Genomic DNA, 24,596 nt, shown 5'->3' with positions numbered 1-24,596 from the left:
TTAACACTCTATGTGTGAAGAGTATCTCCATCATGAAAATGCAGCAGCAGTCATTGTTCATTGTGTGGAGGTAAAACCACAACATCTCTGTTTAAACACTGATCTTCAACAATCGGCTGCTGCTGTTCTCTTCACTCACATGTCCACAGTCACAAAGGGTCTACAATCACAGAAATGAAAGTTAGCGTCGGTCCACATTAAACAGGATCTGGAATACAACTCAATTTTGTCCAGATAAAGTGAACTACATGTGAATCTAAAATGTTCAGGCCTTGAACTGTGGCACAGGAAGGTAGAGTTGTCGTCCACCAACCTCACAGTTATTGGTTCGATCCCCAGCTCCTCTGCTCACATGTCAAAGTGTCCTTGAGCAAGACACTGAACTTCAACTTAGTTGCTCCTGGTGAGTGTTGGCCAGATGCATAGCAACTCCTCCATCTGTGTATGATTGTGAGTTCAAATGGGTGAATAAGAAGCAGAGTAAAGCGCTTTGAGTGCCAATAGGTTGAAAAGTACTATATAAGTGCAGACCATTTACCATTTGAAGAGAAAACCACTTCACTAATTGATCCTTAAATTAAGTAAAACTACAAAAGGATCTGTGTCATAATTTACTGAAAGTACTTATGTACTGAACTGTGTATTGTTTTACTGTATCCTCATCATTTATTGGTGTGTGTTCCATCTGAGGGATCTACATCTGCACAGCAAATAAAGCTGGAGTGGAGTACATCCAAAATGTAGAACAGTACTCAAGTAAATTTACTCTCCACCACACCTGATGACATTTTTAACCAATTTCCTGATCTTTGCCCCGAACCTTCTTCCTTACACAGGTCCAGCTACAAGATCTTTGGTTTCCATAATAGAATTTACCCTTGGCTAAGGACATGTTTCTACACTCCCCCTCAAACTTTCTGCAGCTCTGTTGTGAAGGAGGTGGAGAAGATAAAATGTCAGTTGAAATTTGAATGTCCAGAACCAACAGACACGACGTCCATTTTTAAAGCTGAAGGTGGTTTGATTTGCATAAATAAACTGTGTGTGTGTTTTAATGCTGCTGAGTTTGTGAAAGCTGGGATCAGTTGCTGGAGACGCTGTAGACATCAGACGACCACAGGTAACTTGTGCTTCTCTGTTAAACTGAAGAAAAGTTCTTGAATGAATTCTGAATTGAACTTTTAATGTTCTGTCTGACACCTGCAGAGATTCATTACACACAGCAGCGGATCATATATTAGCATTTAAAACTTGTACTTAGGTTGGTACAGTACAAACTGTGTGTAACCTGTAGTTTTCAGTAATCGTTGTTATGTTTATTTGATTTACAACGTGCAGCTTCTACAGTAGTAAAAGTACTATTTGTGTTTTTATTATCAAAGTGAAGTGTTTGAAAGACTGATTTTTCAGGTGATGTAAGAAAAGGTGTCCTACATTTATTAACATCTGTGTGGACACAGGTTTGTGTTCATTATGCTTAATCCTATAACTATCATATATAAACTGTAAAATATAATAGATTTTATCTTAAAACAAGAAGCTGCCTTAAAATTTCAAAAGTCAAAAGAGTCAAAAAAGTGATTAAAACTCTATGTGCTGTCAATTCCGAGGGTTTGAGTTCATATATGTCTTCTTCATTACAATGTTCTGATGAGTCATTAGTTAATTTTATTGACTTTCTGAAAAGTTTGGTGATTTCTTTCATTTTAAACAGTTTAAAGGTTTAAACTAAACAGAGAACATGAACCACAGTAAAAAGGGTAAATGTTCAGAGCTCCGAGGTCAGGAGACAAAGACAGACAAATTCCAGCTGACTGGATTGTGTCACTGTGTGGCCACATCTTTGTTTACATTTTACACTCTCAATTGTGTTTTACACGGTGATAAAGACACGTCATTTTAATACCTTAGTAACGGTGAATATGCTTTGGGAAGAGTCCACGTTGCATTAGCCTGTGTGACGGTATAAAAACTGACTCTATAAAAATTCTAAAATGATTTGGTTAATATGCTGCTCTCAAGAGTACACACAAACTGACAACAACCCCACATACACGAAAATTTCTCACATAAATCTCACATGAAGAAATTTGTATTTGTAAACAGTTTGTAATTCAACTTTATTTATATAGCACCAATTCACAACAAAGTCATCTCAAGGCACTTTAAAGACAAGACTATAAAGACCTATAGAGAAAACCCAAGAATTCCCCCTTGAGCAACCCATCGGCAATAGTGGAGAGGAAAAACTCCCTTTAACGGAAGAAACCTCCAGCAGAACCAGGATCAGGGTGGGCGGCCATCTGCCTTGACCGGTTGGAAAAGTCCCTTTAAGAATCTTTTTATGTGTTTTTTTGTTGCTAACACTGAATCTCTTCTTTCTCTTACGCTTCAGGTTTTAGGCCCACAATGACTTCCTGTGTATTCTTCCTTCTCTTCTTGCTCGTTGTGTTTCCCTCCATCGCTGCCATCAATCCGACCGGCATCAAACTCCGAATCTCTGACAGAGCACTGGATGCTTGTGAGACCTGTACACTATTACCATTACATTTTAGACGTTGTAGGTTTAGGGTTGGGTGGGTTAACATCAACAACAGGCACTGCTCCACACCAGAAGCTTCACTCTCACAGGGGCCGGGCCTCTATACCACAGAAAGACACATAATTGCATTCTCTTATTTTGAAATTTCAAAAAGTATAAAACAAAAAAATCTCTTCATCAACATAATATTTATTGCACATTCATTTAGTACAAATGTTGATCAGCTCTGTGTGTAATGTAACCTTTGTGTCCCTCCACATGCCATTTTGAAATACGAGCATGCAAACTACAGATCCAAACTCTGATTATGATGGTTTAGCTCCATAGAGTCCACACCACAGAGTTATCACTGCACATCGAGCTAAAGCCCAACACAACCCTGAATATCTATGGTCCTCCTGAAAAAAGTAACAGTCCTTCTGGTGCCTTCAATGTGTGAATTAACTGACTCAGGTCAAAGCTCTTCAGGATTATTATATATATAATAATATCTATAGGATAAAATGGTATTTCAGAAAACTTTGGTTAATTGATCCAGCATCAGATTAACATTTCTCAATTTAAAGAGTCACTGACCTCTAATCCTGCTTTACAGAGATTTTATTGTTATGAGATAAATCAGGACTTTGTTGTCTTTCAAACATTATCTAAACGCCTCTGGACAGCTTTTACTGTTTTGTATCCATATTCAGTGGATTATCAGGTGTCAAAATTGTGTGTTGTTCAGATACTGAAATAAAGGTTTCAGGCTCCTGACACCTGCGTGTCTGTAGCTCAGCTCTATCAGCATCATGCTGGTTTGTCTGAGTAACATGGAAATTTCATCCAGTAAAATCATCACTTCAAGTAAATAAAGAACAACATTCTTTAGATTTCGTTTTTCTAGAGCGTCTCCACTAGGGGTGGAAAAGATCACAAAATCCACTGTTTGGGTTATATGACGGACATGGTTTTTGCCTAAATTCAGCTTTTGTTAAGGGACTAGGGAAAAACAGCTGTTTCCTTAACATTCAGGAACATGAACACTTCACTGTCAAATTCTGTCTAATCTAAAATAAAGGAGCAGAGTTTCTGAGGACAAACACAAAAGCAGGTCTTGCTTTCATAAATAAATGGACATATTATAGACTAGGTCACTTTATACGAAAGCGATTGGTTCCCACAGGTCAGGGACCACCTGCAGGTCCCTCGTGAGCCACGTCATCCCTGTCATATTTTTCTGTGCGTGTTCCAACCTGTTTGACATGGACCAAACTAGGACTAGTGAACTAAACATCGGATCTGTGGCCCAACCCAGTGTCTACTGCTGTGAAGTTGCAGCAGTTTGTTTCCTGTGTTTTTGTAGTGAGGGACGCTGGTCTGAAGTATTTGGGGCAGCTGGTCAATAAATCTCTCCCAGACTTCGTGGCACCATGCGGATGTGAAATGTGCAAGGTCAAAGGGTAAAATTCTTTTTGTTTCTCTTAGTCTGTTTTTATTGGCATCCTGCCTTTTCGTTTCACACGTCTGTCTTCGTCCTCTTAGGTTGACTTTGACCTCTCTGACCGTGGATCCAGCTCAGGTTGTTCTTGGACTCCAGGAAAAATCTGGTATCCAGTTGGAGATCACTAACCTTCACTTTACTGGAGAATTTCAACAAGACATCAGTGTGTATTTTCTTAAGGAGATCACGTACGTATCAAACCTCCTGGAGTCTCCTGAGTCTTTGAACACAGTTTGTTTTGTGTGTAATCACTGATTCTATGTATCTGATTATGTTAAACTCGGTCCCCCAGTCTTCATCTGAGACATTCATATCACGTTTTAGCTTTTATAGAGTACGCTCAGTTCCTCACACTGGCTAAAGATTTGGACTGAGGGAATCGTCCAGGTGATATTTACTTGTAACATTGAATGAACACAGCACTTTGTTTGCTGTGTGATGGTTCAAATCCATCCATCGCACCCATACCAGGTTCTTATAGCTGAATTTTAGACAATAATATATTTCAGAATTTGATTTGGAAAACTTATGGACTGACTGAATTTTCATGCGCCAAAAAATTGGATTAATATAAAATTCAAACAAGAATGTAAAAACATGTAAGAGATACAAGGTGATAGTTGAAGCTGACACAGCACATTAACATCCATCTTCAGATGATACAAAATAACAGAAGAATTTTCTGATATATGAAGAATTTTCTGATAAAGTCAATTTAGGTTTTAATAAAATAAACAGTTTTAACTTCAAACAGAATTGCATTGAGAATGTCTGCAAGTCACCAAAGTCTAAAATGTATCTTTATACTTTATCAACCCAGATCCCTGCAGAAACTGTTCAAACTATTTGATGTGTTTTGTGTTGCAGTGACACAGGGAAGGTCACATTTGAAGGAAAAGCCTTGAGCCTCATCATCGGCGTGAAACTGAACAGAAACCAGCAGGGACGTCTGAATGTGGAGTTGGCAAACTGTGAAATTACTGCCGAATTCAAGGCCAAGGGTTCTGGTCGCATAGTCGGGTAAGACAACACTAAGACGAGGTCTAGATTAAGACCATAAGACCAGACTTATTCTCAGTGTTCAGTGGAGAGTTGATTCAGTTCTCTTATTATTCAATTGATGAGTGACAAAAAAGGAAAACCAGGCATGTGCGCATGTCCAGCAGTTGGCATGTTAGGTGTGTTTCCCATATCTGTTTGTGTTTCATATCTTGTATCAAAAAAATGGACAAATGGGTGATGGGAATGCCAGTGTTTTTATATTGTTGTCATAAAAAAGTATGGGACATATTGGAAAAGCTCATCAACCTTTCATCACCTGGCCTTTGTCTGCTCTTTTAGGCCTGTGTGGGACTTTCTGGGTTTTCTTGGTCACGACTTCTCCAACACAAAGGTTTGTTCCTCCTTCACTTTCTAACACAAAAAACCTGTTTAAAAAATCTCTTTCTCAGCGATGAAGCAGCTTTTCTGTCTCTCAGTGGACAGTTTGATGTGCTGATCTTCAGATGCTATTGGTGTTGTATCCTGATCTTTGGATAAAACTGATCACGTTTTCACAGAGTGTGTTAGAGCCAGGCTCTGTCCCATTAGAAAGCCTCAGTCCAGACATGATGTGACCCTCAGGAAGCCCCACTTTCCGCTGTGTGGTTTTCCTGTGGAAGAAGACAGTCTGACACAGTCCAGGTGCTCAGGTGTGCTCGTTCACACTGTAACATGGTAAAATAACATGTTCATCTGCATCATCTTAAGAGACCGTCTATTGTGTTATGTCCCAGATGTCCCTTTCCCGGCCAACTGAGCACCTGGTAACATAGAAACTAGTAGGGATATCCAGTGGCTCAGTGTGAGCTGGGAGATTGTGAAACTGATGTAACCAGTGGTGACTGTCCCAGCTGAACAACAGTCTGTCTGTCTGTCTGTCTGTCTGTCTCTGCAGCTGTGTCCTGCTCTCCAGATGACTGTTTTGCCCATAATCAACAACATGTTGGCAGACCACACAATGATGCTGCACAAAGTCCTCAACATCAGCTTCCTCAACTACATCATCCCAGATATCAACGTGGACCTGTCTTTGAGTGAGGACATCTCTGTGACATCCTGCAGCCTGGATGTGCCTCTGACAGTAAGAAACCAACCTTTGATGCTCAATATGACCGTTTTCATGTTCTCCACAGAGACACCTCAGGTCTCTCAGAGACTCAGTCTGGACATTGTTTATGTGAACATTCATACAACTGCATGTGATCAACAGTTCTCATTTATAATCAAGAAAATAACTGAACAAATTCACTTAAGTACTTTGCTGATGATGTTTTACTTTACATTACTGTGTTACTCCATACATGTACTTCATTTCAGAAAAAATATCTTACTCTGCCACACTTCATGTACCACAGAATTAATTATTTTCCATAGCTGTTTCTAACTTGTACCAGTGACAGAGTGACCTGTGTTTCAGGGTCTGGTGTGGCAGGGGGACTCCATGGACATCCTGTCTGTAACACGAGGTGCAGACTTGGTTTTCGGTGAAAGTAAGATGATGGCTTACGTTGGTATCTCTGAGTTCTTCTTCAACAGCGCTGCCATGTTGCTCTACAGATTAGGACCCTTTAGGCTCAACGTTCCACAGGTGAGACCCCACAAACCACCAGAGTCTGATGATTCCCCACAGACCAGAAGCAGCAGTTATCTGTTCTCCTGCCCTGTCTGCCCAGTTTGAACACCTGACACTGCTCTACCAATCAAACACACAACACTGACATTTTGCTAACTTACCTCGTATAAAAACCTGGTCTTTACTCTTCTTCAGCTGCTTTGTTGAACAACGTTAAGACAATGTTACTGGTTTCTGTTTCATGCGAAGGGTCCAATTGAGGTGAAGTTCATTGACACTCCGGTTGTCAGCATTGGTAAGAGTGGACTCTGTATCAACGTGAATGTCACTGCTCAGTCTCTAACAGAATCATCTCAACCACCTGTTATTGCGGTAAACACAAACACATCTTAAAACATCATGTTCGACAACTATTTTGGAATCACCACCACTTTGTGTAGAGCAGATTAAATTTTATGATTTTATGATGTATCTGTACCTGTTTGTGTACCTGTATGTGTACTTGTGTAAGTTGTACCTGTAACTGGGAGTTTCCATGTCATGCGATTTTATTTGAACATTCTGTCACAATGTTTCTCTTCCAGAACTGTCAGCTTTATCTGAAGATAGAGTTTAAAGAAAACCGTTTGGCTCTCGCATTTAAAGACACCAAGTAAAACCACAAACACTGACACTCACAGTTCTGTACTGTAGTACTGTATAAGCAGCAGTATCACTAGTAAATACTAGTAATAGTATTTTCTTTTCAAGGTGTAAACTCCAACCTGAAACAATGAAGGGGAACGTAGTGGTAAGAAAGTGCTGATGCAATAAATCTAAATACAACCACAACTACTAGCACTATTAATAATTATGTTTTTGTGTGTGTGTGTGTGTGTGTGTGTGTGTGTGTGTGTGCAGAAGCCGCTTGTTAACTTCTTTTTCAACTGTAAGACCAAAGGATTTTTGAAGAGTAAGAACTAACACTGACTTCCTGTGCTCTATGACTTCACTCTATCTGTGTTGGTAACTTGAATTATAATGTCTCTCTGTGTGTAGACTGGTTTGACGAAGGAGTCGCCGTCCCTCTGCCTGGAGGACTTCACTTCACTCACGGAAAGATCCACTATCAGAATGTGAGTCCTTTACGTGGAAAACTAACCCACTGTACAATATTAGGTACTTTCTTTGTCTGTTTCTGTGTGTATTTCAGACCAAATTGTTTCTGATCTTTATCCTAAAACAAAGTAAAACAAAACCCATTATCACCAATGTGACAAACCAACTGGGCCTTGCAGATGTTACTGTGCCTGTGAGAACCTGAACCTGTGTCAACGCAGAGAGAGGCTTTATCCTGTTGCTTTCACAGACATTCAGGAAAACAAATACTCATGTTAAAGTGTAGATGTGAGAGAATTCACAACAAATAATTTTTCTCTCAGTCACATAGAAAATCAAAGCCTCTACATAGAGACCTGACCTGATCTCTCCCTTATACGTCTTAGAAAATTACAAAATAAGTTGTCCTGGAAGTTTTGGATGATCATACCCCTACACAAACCCAACACAACCACATCACTACATCAGTAGTATCTGGTTCTGCTGTAATTAGACAATAAATACTTAATGCTGTGTGTGTGTGTGTGTGTGTGTGTGTGTGTGTGTGTGTGTGTGTGTGTGTGTGTAGGGCTTTATGGTGGTTGGAGGAAATCTGGATTTCACGTTTGGTGGATAGACGACAGAGTTAAACGTCTGAACAGTCAGCTTTTCTGTTTTTTGCGCCACATTCAACAGTTTGACAGTTTCATCTTCTACGCTTGTGGTACTACAGCACCAGTAAAAGTACTAGTTCAGCTAAAACACTGTTACAGACTAAAAAGTCTTGGGTTCTCCTGCAGGTTTTTATGGTTTTACAGCCTGTTTTTGAGTCCTGAGTCTTTGTCCATAATAAAAACCTTCAATATCCCAAAGCGTCGTGTTTTTCAGTTTCAGTAGTAGAAAAAACTTTGACTGCTTTGTTTCTGTCGGTATTACTGTGCTGCCCCTGCAGGTCACAGACACAAACTACAGGCTGATGCTTAAGATTGTGGTACTATTTGTTTTTTTTTAACTTTTAAGTCCTTTTAGTTTTGCAGCCTGAGTTAAACCTCTTTTCAAACTCAGGGCAGGAAGTTTCTCATGGTCGCTCTATGATCAGGTTCTGTTGGATGGCTTCATTTTGGATTGACTGGTTGGTAAAACAGATGGTTTAACTTCAACTTCTAACAAATTCTTTATCTGTATAAGTCTGTACACAGCATCTGATCCAAACTCATTCTTATACTGCAGGACTGTTACATTGAAGTGGACTAACTCCAGTATTTTTTCCCATAAGAGATATTTGTATTTTTCCTGTTTTGTTTGTGGAAATGGGACTAAACCAAATCAGATGTTTGCTTGTTTTTAATCATTCCGATCTGGGGCACCTTCACATGTGGTCCTGGATCACACTATGCATAAACACTATGCAGATATTTGACACAAAGTTCACCACAAGAGGAAACATACATGAGCTCTGTCTCTGCTAAAGAGTACAGACTAAACCATGTTTACAAAAGAACTACTACATGGTGTTATGCTTCGGGTGTTCCCCCAATCTTCCCATTCCAAAGCAAAAACCAACAAGACCAAGTGTTAAAGATCTGTGGTAGCAATTTATTTGCTTCAGATGTGAGCAGTGCAGAAAACAAAAAAACAAAAGCTCTAACAAAAATCCTACCTAACCAAACCAAACCAATACACAAAATAATAGAGACACAATGCATAAAAAAATGATAAAATAAACGGGCTGCTCGCCCTGCTGTGCTAACTGGTGCTCATATTTACATTGAATTATATACAATCTCATTTACACACTTATTAGATATATCTACACAAATCAGAATCTTTCTCACAGAGCCAGTCACAGAATGTTGGGTGGAGAGAGACTGCAGCTGTCATCTGGGGAATATAAAGAACGTAGCACTATCTTGTCCAATCAGGTGGCGGCAATTAATTAAACGGACCAATCCATGGACACCACCTGTAGCCCATCCCTGAGACACACACAGACACACACAAACACACACAAGGAGGAGGAAAGAGAGCAACAAACAACAATAATAAATACTGATCATGACCCTGGTCATAACATGGAATATCAATCAAAACTTTATTCAGACAGGTTACCAAGATTTAAAGTGCGACTGTGGCGCAGGGAGGTAGAGCGGTTGTCCACCAATCTTACAGTTGTTGGTTCAATCCCCGGCTCCTCCAGTCACATGTCAAAGTGTCCTTGAGCAAGACACTGAACCCCAACTTAGTTGCTCCCGGTGAGTGTTGGCCAGCTGCATAGCAGCTCCCCCATCGGTGTATGAGTGAGTGTGTGATTGTGAGTGTGAATGGGTAAATAAGAAGCAGTGTAAAGTGCTTTGAGTGCCAATAGGTAGAAAAGCGCTATATAAGTGCAGACCATTACTTTACAGATAATTAAAACAAACAAGATAACAAAAGATACAAACAGCCAAAACACTGATGATATTTACAGAAGTAATGACATAAAACTATGAGACTATAAGACAGTGAGACTAATGGACAGAGATAAAAGAAAAAAATATATAATAAATTCAGTGATGAAAAACTACAATTTTTAACTAAAACATATGAGTAAAGATGACAAAAGAAAGTAACACACACACACACACACACACACACACACACACACACACACACACACACTCAAACATGCAGGAATGTTCAGTTCTTGCACCCTGTGTACTGCAGGGTTAGTATTACTGTATATTTGTAGACAGAAGTAAACGTCTTCCACCCAGTTTTCAGTCACATGACAGGCAGATGTCCCACCCCTTCACACAGCGTCAAACACATGAAAATCTGTTCAGTCTGCAGCTTCGCAGTTAGAAACATCTGGACTTCACCTCTGCATTGCTGTAAGATTAATTTCTCTGTTTTGGGGGCTTAAATATGTAAATAGTTCTTCTAATCTTAACATGTGGTGAAACATGTTTTACCACAGCTGTAAACAGCCATTGCCTTTCAGGATGAAATATTGCATTTTTTACTTTTTTACTTCATATACTTCATGTAATCTACTTTGTGCTACTTCATACTTTATTGCAGTACATTTTAGAGAAAAATATCCATTATTGTGATTCTGATACATTTTAAAACTTTTCTTTCTACTGTAAACAGTTTATAGTTTGTTCCAAATCACTTAATCATCTTAATCAACAGTTATACGTATGCCGTACTTTATATTAATATAATGCTTGACACAGCTCAACATGCGTCCGGATGTTAGCTTCATAATGCAGAACTCTGGAACATAACTCCCCTCCCCCACACACATGCACACACATGCTGCTGCCGTTTCTAAAGTGAATGTTTGGTCCCAGTTTTAAAGATTTGTGGTAGCAATTTCACATGTGACTAACGTTCGAAAGGCTAAATATTAGCTGCAATATTGCATTTGATTAAACCGAACAACAGAACCCCTCTCCTGTAAGCCGTGAATACTAGACTCTGATTCGGCCGAATCAGGCCCCTTTTCCCCCGTGCTTTCCCTGGTTCCCCAGCCCACCACTCACCCAATAATGGGTTCGTCCGAGAGTTGCTTCGGTGGAGGTTTTGATCCGATGGTTGTCAGTCTCAGATAAAAGTGAGGCTTTGTTTTTCTGTCCAGGTTGAAGACATCATGTCAATACCAACACATCGCCAGTGCACCATCGAAATTCAGAATAAGAGCTCAGTGTATATCCTGTCTAACCCACAGTGAGTACTCAGTCACTTTCTGTGTTTTCATAATATAATCTTACGCTTATGTCATTAGTTAGTGGTCTGAAGTTTGCAGTGATTATGTATATTTTTCACACAATCACAAACCCACAGTATAAGCCGAAAGGAGAAAAAACTGTTGGACTGTGGACTTTTGGACTTTATCGTGACTGTGGAGACTCTGTTCTCAAGTGCAGTAAAACGGATTTATTATGAGCTGCCAAGTATGTCTGTGAAAGGAGAAACAAGAACAATGGGGAAAGAATTTTGAGTTCTTCCTGTTGATGTGCTGACTTCCTGTGCTATTTCCTGCACAAAGCGAACAAGCTCAAAACAGGTTGTACATGGTTTCAAAGATCAGGGATTTGTTAAGCAAACTTGTCATGTATTTATGATTTGTTAGAATGAAGAAAGTTACTTGTGAATTAAATAGTTGCCGCTCTTTTCTCCAAGTAATTTCTGACTTGAATAATTAGAGAATCAATTTAATTGGTCAAATATAGTTCAGTTTCTAGTGGTTCCTAACATACTTAAGAAGGAAGATTCACATTGACACGCAAACATGAACCAAACTTGTTTAGGATCATTACAGCAAATGGCTGTCTGATAAATACATAGTTTAATGTATGAGATAGACTTTGTATGTGCAGATGAGAGTAAATGTATTTATCAATGTACATGTATAAATATTTATGCAGTTATCGTAGTGTTATAGCACAGAAAATATTTCTGATGATCTTTGACAGATGAATTGTTCATCCAACTTATGGGAAGAAACTGTTCTTGAGTATGGACAGTAGGATCAGTAAAATGCTTCATTGATCAGGCAGCCATGACACAAGATGTGGGCTCACTGAGAAAACACTTTAAACTTTGTGGTTGTTTATTACAGTTCTGCGCATCCAGGGCTGACACAGGTCTCTACTTGCTCATAACCGGCTGCATGAAGTTATTTTTGATGCTGGCTCTGGAGTTTCCCACAGTCTCAATCCTTCTCCACCTTTTAATGCCTTTCGCTCACTTAGGTGTTTGTCTGGTTTCAGTGTGCACGCCGTCAGTGGGTCCTGTGATAAACCTTTGCCACCAACACTCAGCCCCACTGAGTCTGGCAGCGCACTGTTCATCAAGACTCCTCACACAGCCTGCGGATCAGTCGGAGTCTTCACCTATGACCTCCACAACAAAGCTACAGCCACATACGATGGAAGAGTAGCCGTTATGTTTTCTGTTCCCTATGACTTCAACCTGTACTCTAACTGGTACGCAGTTGGGGTGTTCGGGGTGGAGAAACACTGTGACAAACATCTGTATGAAGCCATGTATTACAACGCAGAGAGAGGCTTTGTCCGAGGGAAAGCTAAAGGGCCCAGTCTGACCCACAGAGGGGCTGTCGTCACCATTAGAGCCACCATGTCAGACAGTTACCAGCCTGTCCTTAAGGTTCAGGTGTGTAACAACTGAAGTGAGAAAGCTAAAATATGGAGCTTTAGTCCTTCCTTGCTTTCATGTACCAATGATCCCAGGTTCCCCACTAAGACAAAAAATCCAGATAAACTCAAGAGATGCATCTGCTCTAGTTTCATTCAGACTTTATTCTTTGTCTTAACGTGTCTCTGTATGGACCTCACTGCTGTTGGATGATAAACTGCCTGTTGTTGTTCTAGTGATTATTGTTTGAGGACATTTAATCTATGAAATGTTGACAATTTTCATAAAACTGATTCTTTTCATAATGCAAATATTCAGCCTTGTTCACACTTACTATCTTTGTAATGTAGATACAATAAATAAATACTGAAACAAAATGCTCTGAGACATATTTATCGGTGGAAATGACAGCATTAATGCCAGTTTTAAAAAATTAAACCATAGTCTCTGGCCAAGCATTTAGCCATGATCCAGCCAGACATGGAAAACAGCTATGTAACACAACTTAAGAGACCTCAGCAGGAAAGCTGGGTCATGGAAACAGATTTCCTATCAAGGAGGCATGTCAGGTGTTTTTGGACAGTTGGAATTTTTGGGGATTCTGGGAATATGTGGAAACAGCCTAGGTTTGTTCTCTTTCAGCAGCTCTATAGACCTACAGGAGGTTCTTAATTAACATAAGGTAAAGAGGTACCGTTTTCATACACAATATTTTAATATTATAGAAGACTTATCACACCATAGTGACATTTTGAAAACTGTGCCTTTAAAACTTTGCTTTAAGCCAGCACAGTGCAAGTCATTTAACAAACTGATTTACTGCCATAAACTTGTTGTGTTAATTAAGGGAATCTGAAAAATAATTCTTTCTTTGATTCAGCGACCAAGCCTGAACCAAATAATCTGATGAGCAAGTACACTTAGTAAAACTCTACTATATAAAAATGCTCAACAATATTCTCTACAAAAACTAAAATCTCAATTGTCTTTGCACAATCGTTATTTGTTAACTTCTTATTACTTCAGAATTAGAGAAAATAACGAATTCCTCCATCTGTGCTGGTTGGGGAACTGTTTCCTGATTGAATGGCTGCCTGTCAGACTAAGCTGAGTGGAATAAAAGCCTCCCCTGTGCTGCCCCCTGGAAGTCTCAGGCACTAACTATAGGCTGGTTCCTCAACTTTAACTCTACCGACCTGTGTTTTAATTATTTTTTATTCTTTTAGCTTTATGCTGTTTCAGTTTCAAAGCCTGAGTTAACCCTTGTCCTTCAGAGTCCTGAGACCAGACTTTTTTTTGTTTTTTTGTTGTTTTTTGTTGCTCTGTTCTTTTCTCTCTTCACTTTCCACTCATCCCAACCAGTGAAGGCAGATGGCCGCCCACCCTGAGCCTGGTTATGCTAGAGGTTTCTCCCGTTAAAGGTAGTTTTTCATCTCTACTGTTGCTTAGGGCTTGTTCAAGGGGGAATTGTTGGGTTCTCTCTATACATCTTTATAGTCTTGACTTTAATTCTGTAAAGTGCCTTGAGATGACTTTGATGACTTTGCTATATAAAGGAAAGATGGTTTCCAAAATCGGGGTAGAGGATTAGGGAAACCTGGTGTGAGTTCTTCACTCTGCCAAACCCTGACAAACACAAACCACACATGTCCAGAGGTTTTCTATTCTTTATTTTGATATTGTGATATTGAGTGATAGTGAGGCTGCACTCAGTCAGCAACTTGACAGAAGTGATTAGAAGGCTGCTACCGATTCACTGATTATACAATTTCTCATATTTTTGCTTTAAAAAGCATATCGAGGTTGGCTATTGACATTTGAAGGTCTCTAGACAGTAAAAAGTTCATGTCCGTGGTTCTCAGCATTTCGTTGAGTCTAGGTAAGCCAAACTTTTTCAGACCATAGCATCCCTGCAAACACACAGTGTACAGGTTAAGATCAGTACCCACTGGTCTTACCTGAACTATTCACTTTTCCTTGTTTTAATTTCTTTATGCTGTGTAACGCTACTGTATCAGTATCAGTCCCATTCATGGCCTGACAAACAAAACAAAGACTGACATTGAAATCAGCCAGTAGTTTAATCTAAACGTTGCTGTGGTAACTACTGGTAGTAGGCTGTATGAATAAGAAATGAGGCCCTAAAAAACAGGAAGAGTTTAATAAGGTTTAAACAGGATTATTGTAATTTTTTTTAATGGGAGCAAAACGTTGTGCCCACTGCTTTTGCGTTGCATGGCACTTTCTGCTCTTCACAGCTTTTTTTTTTAGGCCAACAGCTAAAAAAAACTCTGCACAGAAAAGCACCTGATATCAGTACTATTTTCCATTGTCCAGAATAGAGACTGTCCCGACTCATCCTAAAATAACCCAGGAAGCGGGTCTACACCCCATGACCTCTCCCCTTTCTGTCTCATATTCCCACATGGACCTGTTTGTGTCCAGCATGGCAGAGAGCAACTCTAACTCTGAGCTGGAGCCAGAGCAGCTACCCTCCACTTGTTCACTCTGCAGGTGCTTCATGATGAATGTTTACATAAATGTTTAGCTTACACTGGCAAACTTTAGTTTAACAGTCAGGCTAATACTGCGTTGCCAAGAGCAATGAATTACGACAAAGTTTTATTTGAAAATCTGAGTCGGAAATCTGGGGAAGTTCTGACCATCACAATCCGTCCCACTTGGTAGAATGAGGTGCAAAAGTGTCAACACAATGACTCCAAAAGGTGAATTACATTATAAGCCAATCACACACATTGCTATTTCAATAGAACAGGACCCCACACACCCAGTCAATAAACATTTAGTCCCAATGCCCTCAGGACATAGGTACAGGGCCCTGAGGTGCACGAGGGCTCGCTTTGGAAGAAGCCTAATCCCTTTAGACATTACCTCCTTCAACAACAGACCCCGCTGAGTTGTTGTTGTTGTTATTATTGTTATTGCTTTGTTGTTGTGTCTATTGCAATTTTGTCATACAAGCGCAGTGTTGTGGAAAAGAATTTCCTCCTTGGGTCAAATATGAAAGTCAAAACCACTATCACCAGCAGTTGATGATCAATTTGATCAACTTATATATATATATCAACTTTTATACTTGATATACTAAGATACATGCAGTGTGTTTACACCCAATTCCACATGTATGTTTACTAAATTAACCTATATTATAATCTAGTTTAGCTAACTAGTTAGCAGCTAATCCAGGCAACTTTAGTAGCCCCAACACTGAAGACAGCTAACAGACAACCATCATCTTGGAGTACTCTGTGAATACTACTGAGTATCCTTCCCATTCTTCTCACCTGTTGTACATGAGGACAGTGATTCAGTGGTTGCATCACTGTTTGTAGACAAATGGTTGAACGTGTTGAGCACAATAATCACTAAAGTGGCTACAGAGGAATTCCACACAGAAAATGGAGCATGGTTCAAACTTTGGGTTTGGGCAAAATGTGATGCTGACTTCAACTCTTTTCTCAGATGTTGCACAGCCTGACACCTGACCTTCAAAACTCTACAGTAACATCAGCTGCATTTCATGTAGAAGGACCATTATCTTTGCTCTTTTAGCAGCAATAAAGCTCTAGATGGACACCTACTGTATTTAGGACTCAGACCATGTCTACATTGAGCCAGGTAAATTTGTAATCACATCTTTCTCTCTCAGGGTTGACTAAAACTGTGGTTTTCTTCCCCTAAAACCACAGCTTTTCCAAACTTCCTCTGGAGTGTGTAAACACTGACACCACAAGCTTGAAGTTATAGGGTGTATGGGAAAAATAGACAGACTGAGAACTTAAAGAAAACAAACCACATATTTGAGGAGGGGGCGGGCTATCTTCACAATTGAGTTCTTCAGTTTCCTAGAAACAAACATAGACATCATAAATTCATCAAATCTATACTCAATGGTCACAGTCACTGCAGCCTAACCAACCTTTTTCAAACTAACTTTGAGTCCAGGTTTTGCTTAATATGGATATATGGGGCCATAAAAAAAAAAAGTGAGGGTAGTGGGTTTTCTGGGACCACAAAGCTGGCTCACTTTTATTCAGGTTGAATCACTATGGTAACAGATTCTGCAGGTTAACTTCAGACATGTTAAACCCAAAACACTGAGCTTGATTGCTGGCAAAATAAAGTCTTCATTCCTACAGGATATCGACAGGAACAAGAGCTTACAATAATGAAGCAAATGGTTGTGATCTGATTCTCTGATATTAACCTGCTCTGGAGCAGGTGCAGCATCTGTTATGTGATCTAGTGAACCAGAAATCCCAAGCTAAGCCCTCAGTTATTGGATAACACACTAACTTCATTTCATGGCACAGGCCTCTGGTCTTTGTACTAAACCAAATGTTTGTGTTACCCGATTATGCCAGGACTTTTTAGACTTGCATCCTCAGCTGACATCTTGCAGCTTTTCCATGAAAAACTCAGCTTTCCTTCAGCAATTTTGCTTAGACGCAGTTCAATGTTGACTGTCAAGCCTTTAATTTCAATTGTGGTTGCACTGCAAAAATAAAACAGAGAGAATACTATTCAACTCTTCTGAAACATACACAGTTAAACTTAGAGTCACAAAATCTGCAGTCAGTTTTAATAAATATATATTTTGAATTGAATTGAAAGTTGAACTTTGTTGGTTTTAGTTTAACATTATCTTGTGCTAAAATGTTTCCCAGTATAAAGAAATGTGTCTATTCATGTTTTAGTGTGCAATAATAACCCTGGGTCCACTGTGGCGGAAATGGTGCCAAAGTTTTTTATCCCAATGTTCAAAGCAGAGTTCGCCTGCAGATTAAAATCAACTTGGTCCGCAGTCAAATGATTTATCATCCACCTGAGCAGAAAAAGCAGAGAGAGGAACAGTGGTTTTCAAGCTCAAGTATCTGAGAGCAATTACATGTACAGGCATGTTTGTGTTTTCTGTGGAAACAGGTTTTTACTTTTGGTTTTCGTGTTCAGGCTGCTCCTCAGAAATGTCATTTACTGTGAAAACACAAGCACATATTACAGTTATTGGCAGTTTATGTTGATGTCATGTCTGCAGTATGCAACTCTTTTTTTGTGGGTGGTCAGCTGAAAGATGGGCACATTAGCAAAATGGTTTGGAAGGTGTTACATTCAAATAGTAGTTTTCTGTGTGAAAAAAGAGAAACATTACATATTCTGATTTAAGGTCAAAAACCTAATGAAAAAGCCCAGATGTTATATGTTTTTTCATTAATTAGTGTGATTGCTGAAAGCAAAGCGTTTTTGGTACACTATTAGTCCTAAATGGTGACAACTAGAAACATGGTTCAAACTGTAATATGTTAAGGCTGGTTAGGAGAGTTGAGCTATTACTTTGTGTCCTGATAACTAATGTACAATAATTGTTATAAATATTAATATGATTTTTTTAATAGAAAGTCTATAGGAGCAATGTTTACACTGCAATATCTCAAAAACTACACATTGTAGCATGACGAATCTTTGCGTACAGCTGCCCCATGATGAAATGCTTCACATGTTATGGCAGGGCTCTATAGTGCCTTCGTGTGGCCAGTTATAAGCATTCTTAAGGACGTTTTTTGACATTCTACTACTACCAGCTGACAGCTAGAAACATTGTTCCAACTAAGTTAAGTACAGTTAGGAAAGATGAGCATATTACTTTGTGGATTGACAGCTGATGTAAAATGATTATTAGAAATGTTTGTATGAATATTTTTTTCAATGCTGTCTATGAGAGCAATCTTCACACAGCTATATCTTGAAAACTACACATGATATTGTTATGAAACTTTGTATACAGCTGCCCCATGTTTCACATGTTATTGTATGGGCTCTCTAGTTCCTAACTCCTAAAATATTTTGTTTTTCTGTTTGCACTTCTATATCGTTCAATGCCTTTAATCCTTCCATGTGCGCCACCTTGCGGCCGTTTGCGGAACTGCCATTTTTTTTCAATCTTTTTTTTAAGCTCATACAATAAGCTACTTCAATGAAACTTTACACATGGACACTGTCCTGAACACGTGCGTGACATTACATATCGACGCTCCACTGGGGGGAGGGGCGCTATGGTGGGGTCTTATGTTTTTAATCATATCTTAAAAACTGTTTTAAGTTTTAGAAGAGCTCTTAAGGCTGCAGCAGCTGCAGCAGCTGGCTTTCATCAATCACATGCATTTTCTATAGGAAATGCACATTCTAGTTTCATTTAGCAAGACACTGAACCCTAATAGGTAGAAAAGTGCCATATAAGTGCAGACCATTTACCATTTCATAGTTGAGGAGGAGGGGCACACCTACCCCCTTACACATGTATGCCTCTCTGACTGCAGCCCATTTTACTTACATAACTGCATAACTGCAAACCAGGGTCCGGTTCTTACAATGTGGTTTAGCAGATAATGGATATTTTACTCTAGCATAAAAAAGGGGATTTCTCATGCAGCACTCTCTATTTTAAACATACATTTTTATAACCATTTATTTTGAATGGTTCATTTGCATAAGAATGGTACATTCATAGTTGGATGAACTTCCTCATCCAAAACTGTTTAATCCAACATGTTATCCTGTTTACACTGTCTATAGCTAAGAATAAACCTGCTCCTGCAGGTCTTAGATTGTGGATCTGTTGTCAAGACAACCATCTCCACATGACTTTAATAGAAGCAACAGATCCAGGATCAGGTCAAATCATCAACAAAGTTTTGTGGCTACCTTGTTAATCCACATATGAAGAATGGGGGCCTGGTATCTAACACATTCTGAGTCTGGTTGGGGTGGACCATGGGTGGCTAGTCCGATTTTAAAATTTATACCAAAAAAAAAACTATAAAGAACAATGTTTAGTGGTGTCACTCAGAGGTTTGAAAAGTGCTGCTCTTACATGCGTCAATATCTTGTGTGGAGATCTGGACTTCATTGCCATTAATGGAGGAAAACAGGAAGATGAAGAAGAGGATGGAAAACACAGAGGAAGTCATTGTGAGTCAAAAACCTGAAACACAAGAAGAAAGATGTTGAGAAAAACAAAAAGATCCATTTATCCTCTCCTCTAAACTCAGCTGTTGGACATATCAATTCAATTCAACTTTATTTATACAGAGCCAATTCACAACAAAGTCATCTCAAGGCACTTTAAAGAATAAAGACAAGACTATAAAGATGTATAGAGAGAACCCAACAATTCCCCCTTGAAACAGAAACAGTGGAGAGGAAAAACTCTCTTTAAGAGAAGGAACCTCCAGCAGAACCAGGCTCAGGGTGGGTGGCCATATGCCTTGACCGGCTGGGGTGAGTGGAAAGTGAAGAGAGAAAAGTAAAGAGCAACAAAAGCAACAAGAAAACATAGTTAAATAGATATAGCTATAGATATAAAAGAACCTCCTCCTGTTAATGTCACATTTGACATATACTGTAGAAGACAAAGAGCAGCAACTTGTAAAAAATGAGTAAAGCTGAGCTGAAGAGTTTTATTACATAAATAGCTAAAATGTTTGCGCCCACAATAAGTTTTTGTTTGCTCAAACTGGATGATAATAATGTCTCTTATGAACTAAACTAATGTCTCTGCTGAAGGAAAATATTACAGCATTTAAAAAATATTTTCCAGTTCTTAGAATATCAAACTCAGGAATGAATTATGTGAACAAACGCATTCTACATTCCTTCCTAAATCCATGTATGAATATATGTCCCAAATACTGGCAGGTGGTGCAACGTAAATTAAATTGAGTTTCAAATCATGTGAACCCCGCATATCAGCACATGTCAAATGTTGAAATACAATTGTTTTTTGAATAATAATTTTGCATTTGAGATCAGTAACATGTTCCATGGGCTACATTAAATTACTGGAAAAGTTATTCAACAGTAACAACGAAAAAACAATTAAACATCTCACAACTAATTAGGTTAATTAGCAACAGGTCAGTAACATGACTAGGTAAAAAGATCTCTGTATTTTTAATAGATGTGTTCAATAAAGAAATAGAAGATCATGATTAGCTTAGTTTGTTGACATTTGTGACTTTGGTGAAGATTGGATCACATTTCATGAGAAAGTTATGCAGAAAACCAGGAAATTGCTAACAGTGCCATTAGTTTTTCTTGTGATTGCATGCAGGTTTTGGAGTAACATATGCTGCCCCCCAGATATTGTCTTCTTCACTGAAGGTTTTGCTTCTTTCAGAAACATAATGTCAAACCACATTCTGCATACATTACAACAACATGGCTCATTAGTAAAATAGTGCAGGTGCTGAACTGATCTGTCTGCAGTTCACACTTGTCACCCACTGAAAACCCTGTTGAGCAGCTGAAATGAACAGTGAAAGTTTTGATGATACACATGTCCCTGTCCTGGTTTTTCTAAAAACCCTTTTGTTCTTTGGGTAAAAAATGTTTTGAGTCCAACAGTTTTATCAGAAGCACAAAATTTGGGATTCTTTGTTTTTAAAGCTAAAATGCAGCTGAAGAGCTTTTAATACTGATACACAGCAGTTTGTTCAGAATAAAGTCATTCAGTTTCTCTGGTATAGTTTAAAAGAGAAATAAAGAAGTTACCTGTGGTCAGAGTCTGATGTCTCCAGAGTCTCCAGCAGATGGTCATAGCTTCCACAAACTCAGCACTACTTATATCTACCATGATACTGTATGTACTGTCTCATTTGACTAAGTAGTTGATATGGTCTCTGTAAATCCACTGCTGTTGGGTCAATATTCAAATTCTAACTGTCACTGTGTTCATCTCGTCCAATCATCAGACGGAGCTGCTGAAGTTTTTATCAGAGCCTGTTTCATGTTCAGTCCAGAATTTTAGTGAAGATCCAACAGGTTATGAAAACGTCAGGGGACTAATTTATAAAACTATGCACAAGGTTCAAACCCAAAGTGGTGAACAGACAAAACACAAAAAATACTTATACAAAACCTTATCCTGTTATCTTATCACGTTTCCCTTCATAAATCACTATCAATTAAAAATGTGGTGCACATGAAATGGTGTCTTGCCCATAATTGCCTATAAATGTTCAGTGAAACTCCTCATACTAATATTCATTCATACTGACAGACATGGCAAATTTTAACAGAGCAGCTGTAGCTCAGTTGGCACTCATCCACGGTAATTGTCAGTGGTTTGATTCCCAGTCTACTGGCTAAGGGTCAGAGTGTCTTTGGGCAAGACATTGAACCCCAAGTTGCTCCAAGGTGAGCACCTTCCATGGCACCCACAATTCTCAATGTGTGTGCATATGTGTGTATATGTGTGTGTGTATGTGTTTGTAGGTGTGTGTGAATTTCTAAAGTGCTTTGGTTCATAGTGTTCTATAAGCAGAGCATTTACCATTTAGATAATTGAAGAAAATAAATTTCTACCAGTGTGAACTTGAGGTTCTTATTTAGAAGCATTAACACTGCTAAAGGTTGGCTGGCACTGTGACAAATTAGCATTATCTCACTGACAGTGTCCATATGTGATATGTGAGTGGTAATACTGTACCTCAACTTACAATGATCAGTTTCTTTCTTTATTCCTTCTGAGGGCGGGGTTGGCATTTCTCATTTCTTCAATTTATGTGTATACACATGGGTTAAAGTTTCTGTGGTGGCCTGAAGTTAGTTTTTTATAAATACCTTGGCTTGCTTAGAAGGTGGCATCTGTCTTCATATATATGTACTGTATATTATAGTAATGATAATGTTGAAGCTGCAGAAACTATTGATCCTGTAGATTGTTCATATTTAGAGATCCCTTTCAAATGTTCAGATTGGAGTCAGGTTTACGGTTCTAGTCAGGGTTAGTTCTGCTTAATTCAAAAGGAGCTTAGGCTTCAGTCAGAGTGAAGAGAAGAGACCATTAACCATTGATGAGTAGTGTTTGAACAGGGATGTTGTGGTTTTACCTTCAGACAATGAACAATGACTACTGCTAGATTTTCATGATGGAGATAAACTTCACACTGTTAACTTTTTACAATCGCATCCTGGAAGACTGAACTTCCATTCAAAACAGCGGCTACTTAAGATAATACTGCTGACACTATCATTAACACTACTAAAATTACTGCTACTACAAACAAGTAATACTGTAATGTAAAAAAAAAAGGAAATAATTATTACCAACTTATGACACACTCCTCTCTCCAATACAAATATTTTCAACATTAGCTCAGTGTTCAGTGGTGAATGCATGTCTTTGAGGACATTGTCATTGTTTTCTTGGGGACATCATCATTGTTACTGCAGCATTTTTTACAGACCACAAACTCATTGTATAGGCAGCTTTGATGTATTTACAGTTGATCCGTCCATATGTCAGAAATTCACATAAATATTATTATAATTTACCCGCTGGAAAAGAGGAAGAATTGTGGTCTGTAGAGGGCAGCACATGTTGTAGTGTAAAACGTGCCGGAAGTTTGTTAGATGAAGAAGATGAAGAAGAAGAAGAAGAAGAAGAAGAAGAAGAAGAAGAAGAAGAAGAACAGGGTAGCAAGCCCTGCCCCTTAGCGGAAGCGCGGGAAATCCTGTTTGTTTAGGTGAAAATGGAACTTTACCGAGTTTAAAAATCACTCGAGATGTCAAGAGCTGACAGTTAACGGGCAAACAGACTGTGTTTCATCGGTAAGTTTAATTTAAACTGACGACAACTCTTCAGTAAATATTCCTTTCTCCGTTAAAAAGTCCGTCCTCTTAACGCTGCTTTAGGGAGATTTTATACAGCCGTTTAACGTTCACATGCGTTATTTGTTTAAGTCAGCGTTTCTTTGAGGAATATAGAAACGATATGAAGACACAGGCGTGCCTGCTTCTGTCCTCTACAGGTGAGATGGAGGTGGACATCCTGGAGTTTGTGGTTCCTGTGGACAACAGTAAGACACTGTTTGTGTGGGACATCCAGCCGTCTCTCCCTGAAGATCAAATTTACGTGAGTCTATTAGGGACCAGGTCTGGGTGTTAGACCTCAGTCTTGTTTAGTTCAGTCTCAAATGTGTCTTTGTGAAAGACTGTGAAAAGGCACCCCAACAGTACTGCGAAAAGTACATACTGTTGAAAGGATCTCATTGCAAACTCTTCCAAAATGTATTCTCACATCAGAGGTCACTGTTAAGTTGATGTTTGTTAGTGTATCACTGAAGCACCCTAGAAAACCAGCAGCATTTTTAAACTTAAAACGTTTTTAATGAGGTCTCTTGTTTGATGGAATAGTGATTAGTTATTCTAAAAAAATTTTTCCAGTCAAACTAATAGTACTTTAAAGTAATACCATAAATAGCACTACTCGTACACAACGTAGTTGAAAGTAACAATGCTCAACCTTACAAAAAATAGCTTGTAACATATCTGCCAGTCACCTTTTTTTAAAATCCAGTGAGTTTTACCCATTTTTATATTTTTTTTGTGTATTCCATAAACTCTCCTAGAAAAACTGCTTTTAAGATTTGATCTGCCTTTAAATTTCTTAACCAAAATGTTTTCTTTAAGATTTGTATAGAGTCCCAGACCCTCTAGAATTAAATAAATGCTTATCTAGTTTTAAAATTTAATCAATATACAGTGTTTTCTTCCTTAACTCACAAAAGCTATTACAATGACACTGGAAGAGATTTGTATAAATAACACTGTTCATAGTTGCCAACAGATTTTATTTACGTTTTTACACATCGTCCCAACTCTTTGGGAATTTGGGTTATACATTTAAGCTATTATGACTCATGACTGGTGTGTACCCA

The 24,596-nt window shown here is 38.8% G+C and overlaps 3 protein-coding genes across 7 annotated transcripts in view; all 3 read left to right on the top strand.

The window, feature by feature from the left end:
- The first annotated feature begins 1,021 nt into the window (after positions 1–1,021).
- On the top strand, positions 1,022–8,598 carry LOC137099493 (phospholipid transfer protein-like). 3 transcript variants are annotated; one of them, XM_067476401.1, is made up of 15 exons: positions 1,074–1,120; positions 2,133–2,291; positions 2,396–2,521; positions 3,888–3,984; positions 4,067–4,213; positions 4,893–5,045; positions 5,367–5,418; positions 5,962–6,147; positions 6,484–6,654; positions 6,889–7,011; positions 7,224–7,291; positions 7,390–7,429; positions 7,540–7,591; positions 7,678–7,754; positions 8,306–8,598. In XM_067476401.1, the coding sequence occupies exons 3-15, from the start codon at positions 2,410–2,412 to the stop codon at positions 8,351–8,353; spliced, it is 1,326 nt and encodes a 441-aa protein (XP_067332502.1). In that variant the 5' UTR covers positions 1,074–1,120; positions 2,133–2,291; positions 2,396–2,409; the 3' UTR covers positions 8,354–8,598. The 3 variants fall into 3 exon arrangements, with proteins under 3 accessions (XP_067332499.1, XP_067332502.1, XP_067332500.1); XM_067476399.1 differs by having other exon boundaries at positions 2,133–2,315; XM_067476398.1 differs by lacking the exon at positions 2,133–2,291 and having other exon boundaries at positions 1,022–1,120.
- Positions 8,599–10,540: 1,942 nt separating this feature from the next.
- On the top strand, positions 10,541–13,235 carry LOC137099494 (DELTA-sagatoxin-Srs1a-like). 2 transcript variants are annotated; one of them, XM_067476403.1, is made up of 3 exons: positions 10,541–10,586; positions 11,339–11,427; positions 12,474–13,235. In XM_067476403.1, the coding sequence occupies exons 2-3, from the start codon at positions 11,351–11,353 to the stop codon at positions 12,889–12,891; spliced, it is 495 nt and encodes a 164-aa protein (XP_067332504.1). In that variant the 5' UTR covers positions 10,541–10,586; positions 11,339–11,350; the 3' UTR covers positions 12,892–13,235. The 2 variants fall into 2 exon arrangements, with proteins under 2 accessions (XP_067332504.1, XP_067332503.1); XM_067476402.1 differs by having other exon boundaries at positions 10,546–10,586; positions 12,456–13,235.
- A 10,082-nt stretch (positions 13,236–23,317) lies between these two features.
- The window catches only part of rdm1 (RAD52 motif containing 1), an 18,320-nt gene continuing 17,041 nt past the window's right edge, over positions 23,318–24,596 (top strand). The window contains exons 1-2 of one of the 2 annotated variants that reach the window (XM_067476396.1): positions 23,318–23,487; positions 23,688–23,791. In XM_067476396.1, the coding sequence (XP_067332497.1) occupies positions 23,693–23,791 (99 nt within the window). In that variant the 5' untranslated portion in view covers positions 23,318–23,487; positions 23,688–23,692. The remainder of the gene's footprint in view (positions 23,488–23,687; positions 23,792–24,596) is intronic. The other variant, XM_067476397.1, reaches the window with a different exon arrangement.

Source organism: Channa argus, chromosome 15 (genome assembly GCF_033026475.1).
Source record: "Channa argus isolate prfri chromosome 15, Channa argus male v1.0, whole genome shotgun sequence".
Lineage (NCBI taxonomy): Eukaryota > Metazoa > Chordata > Actinopteri > Anabantiformes > Channidae > Channa > Channa argus.
This window is presented reverse-complemented; position numbering and strand designations above follow the sequence as displayed.

Excerpts from the sequence above, each read along its gene's own strand:
- LOC137099494 (XM_067476402.1), top strand. The coding sequence starts at position 11,351 with ATGTCAATACCAACACATCGCCAGTGCACCATCGAAATTCAGAATAAG. Across the intron at positions 11,428-12,455 it reads TATATCCTGTCTAACCCACA|GTGTTTGTCTGGTTTCAGTG; the intron begins GTGAGTACTCAG and ends TCGCTCACTTAG.
- LOC137099493 (XM_067476398.1), top strand. The coding sequence starts at position 2,410 with ATGACTTCCTGTGTATTCTTCCTTCTCTTCTTGCTCGTTGTGTTTCCC. Across the intron at positions 2,522-3,887 it reads TGACAGAGCACTGGATGCTT|TGAGGGACGCTGGTCTGAAG; the intron begins GTGAGACCTGTA and ends GTGTTTTTGTAG. Across the intron at positions 7,430-7,539 it reads CAATGAAGGGGAACGTAGTG|AAGCCGCTTGTTAACTTCTT; the intron begins GTAAGAAAGTGC and ends GTGTGTGTGCAG.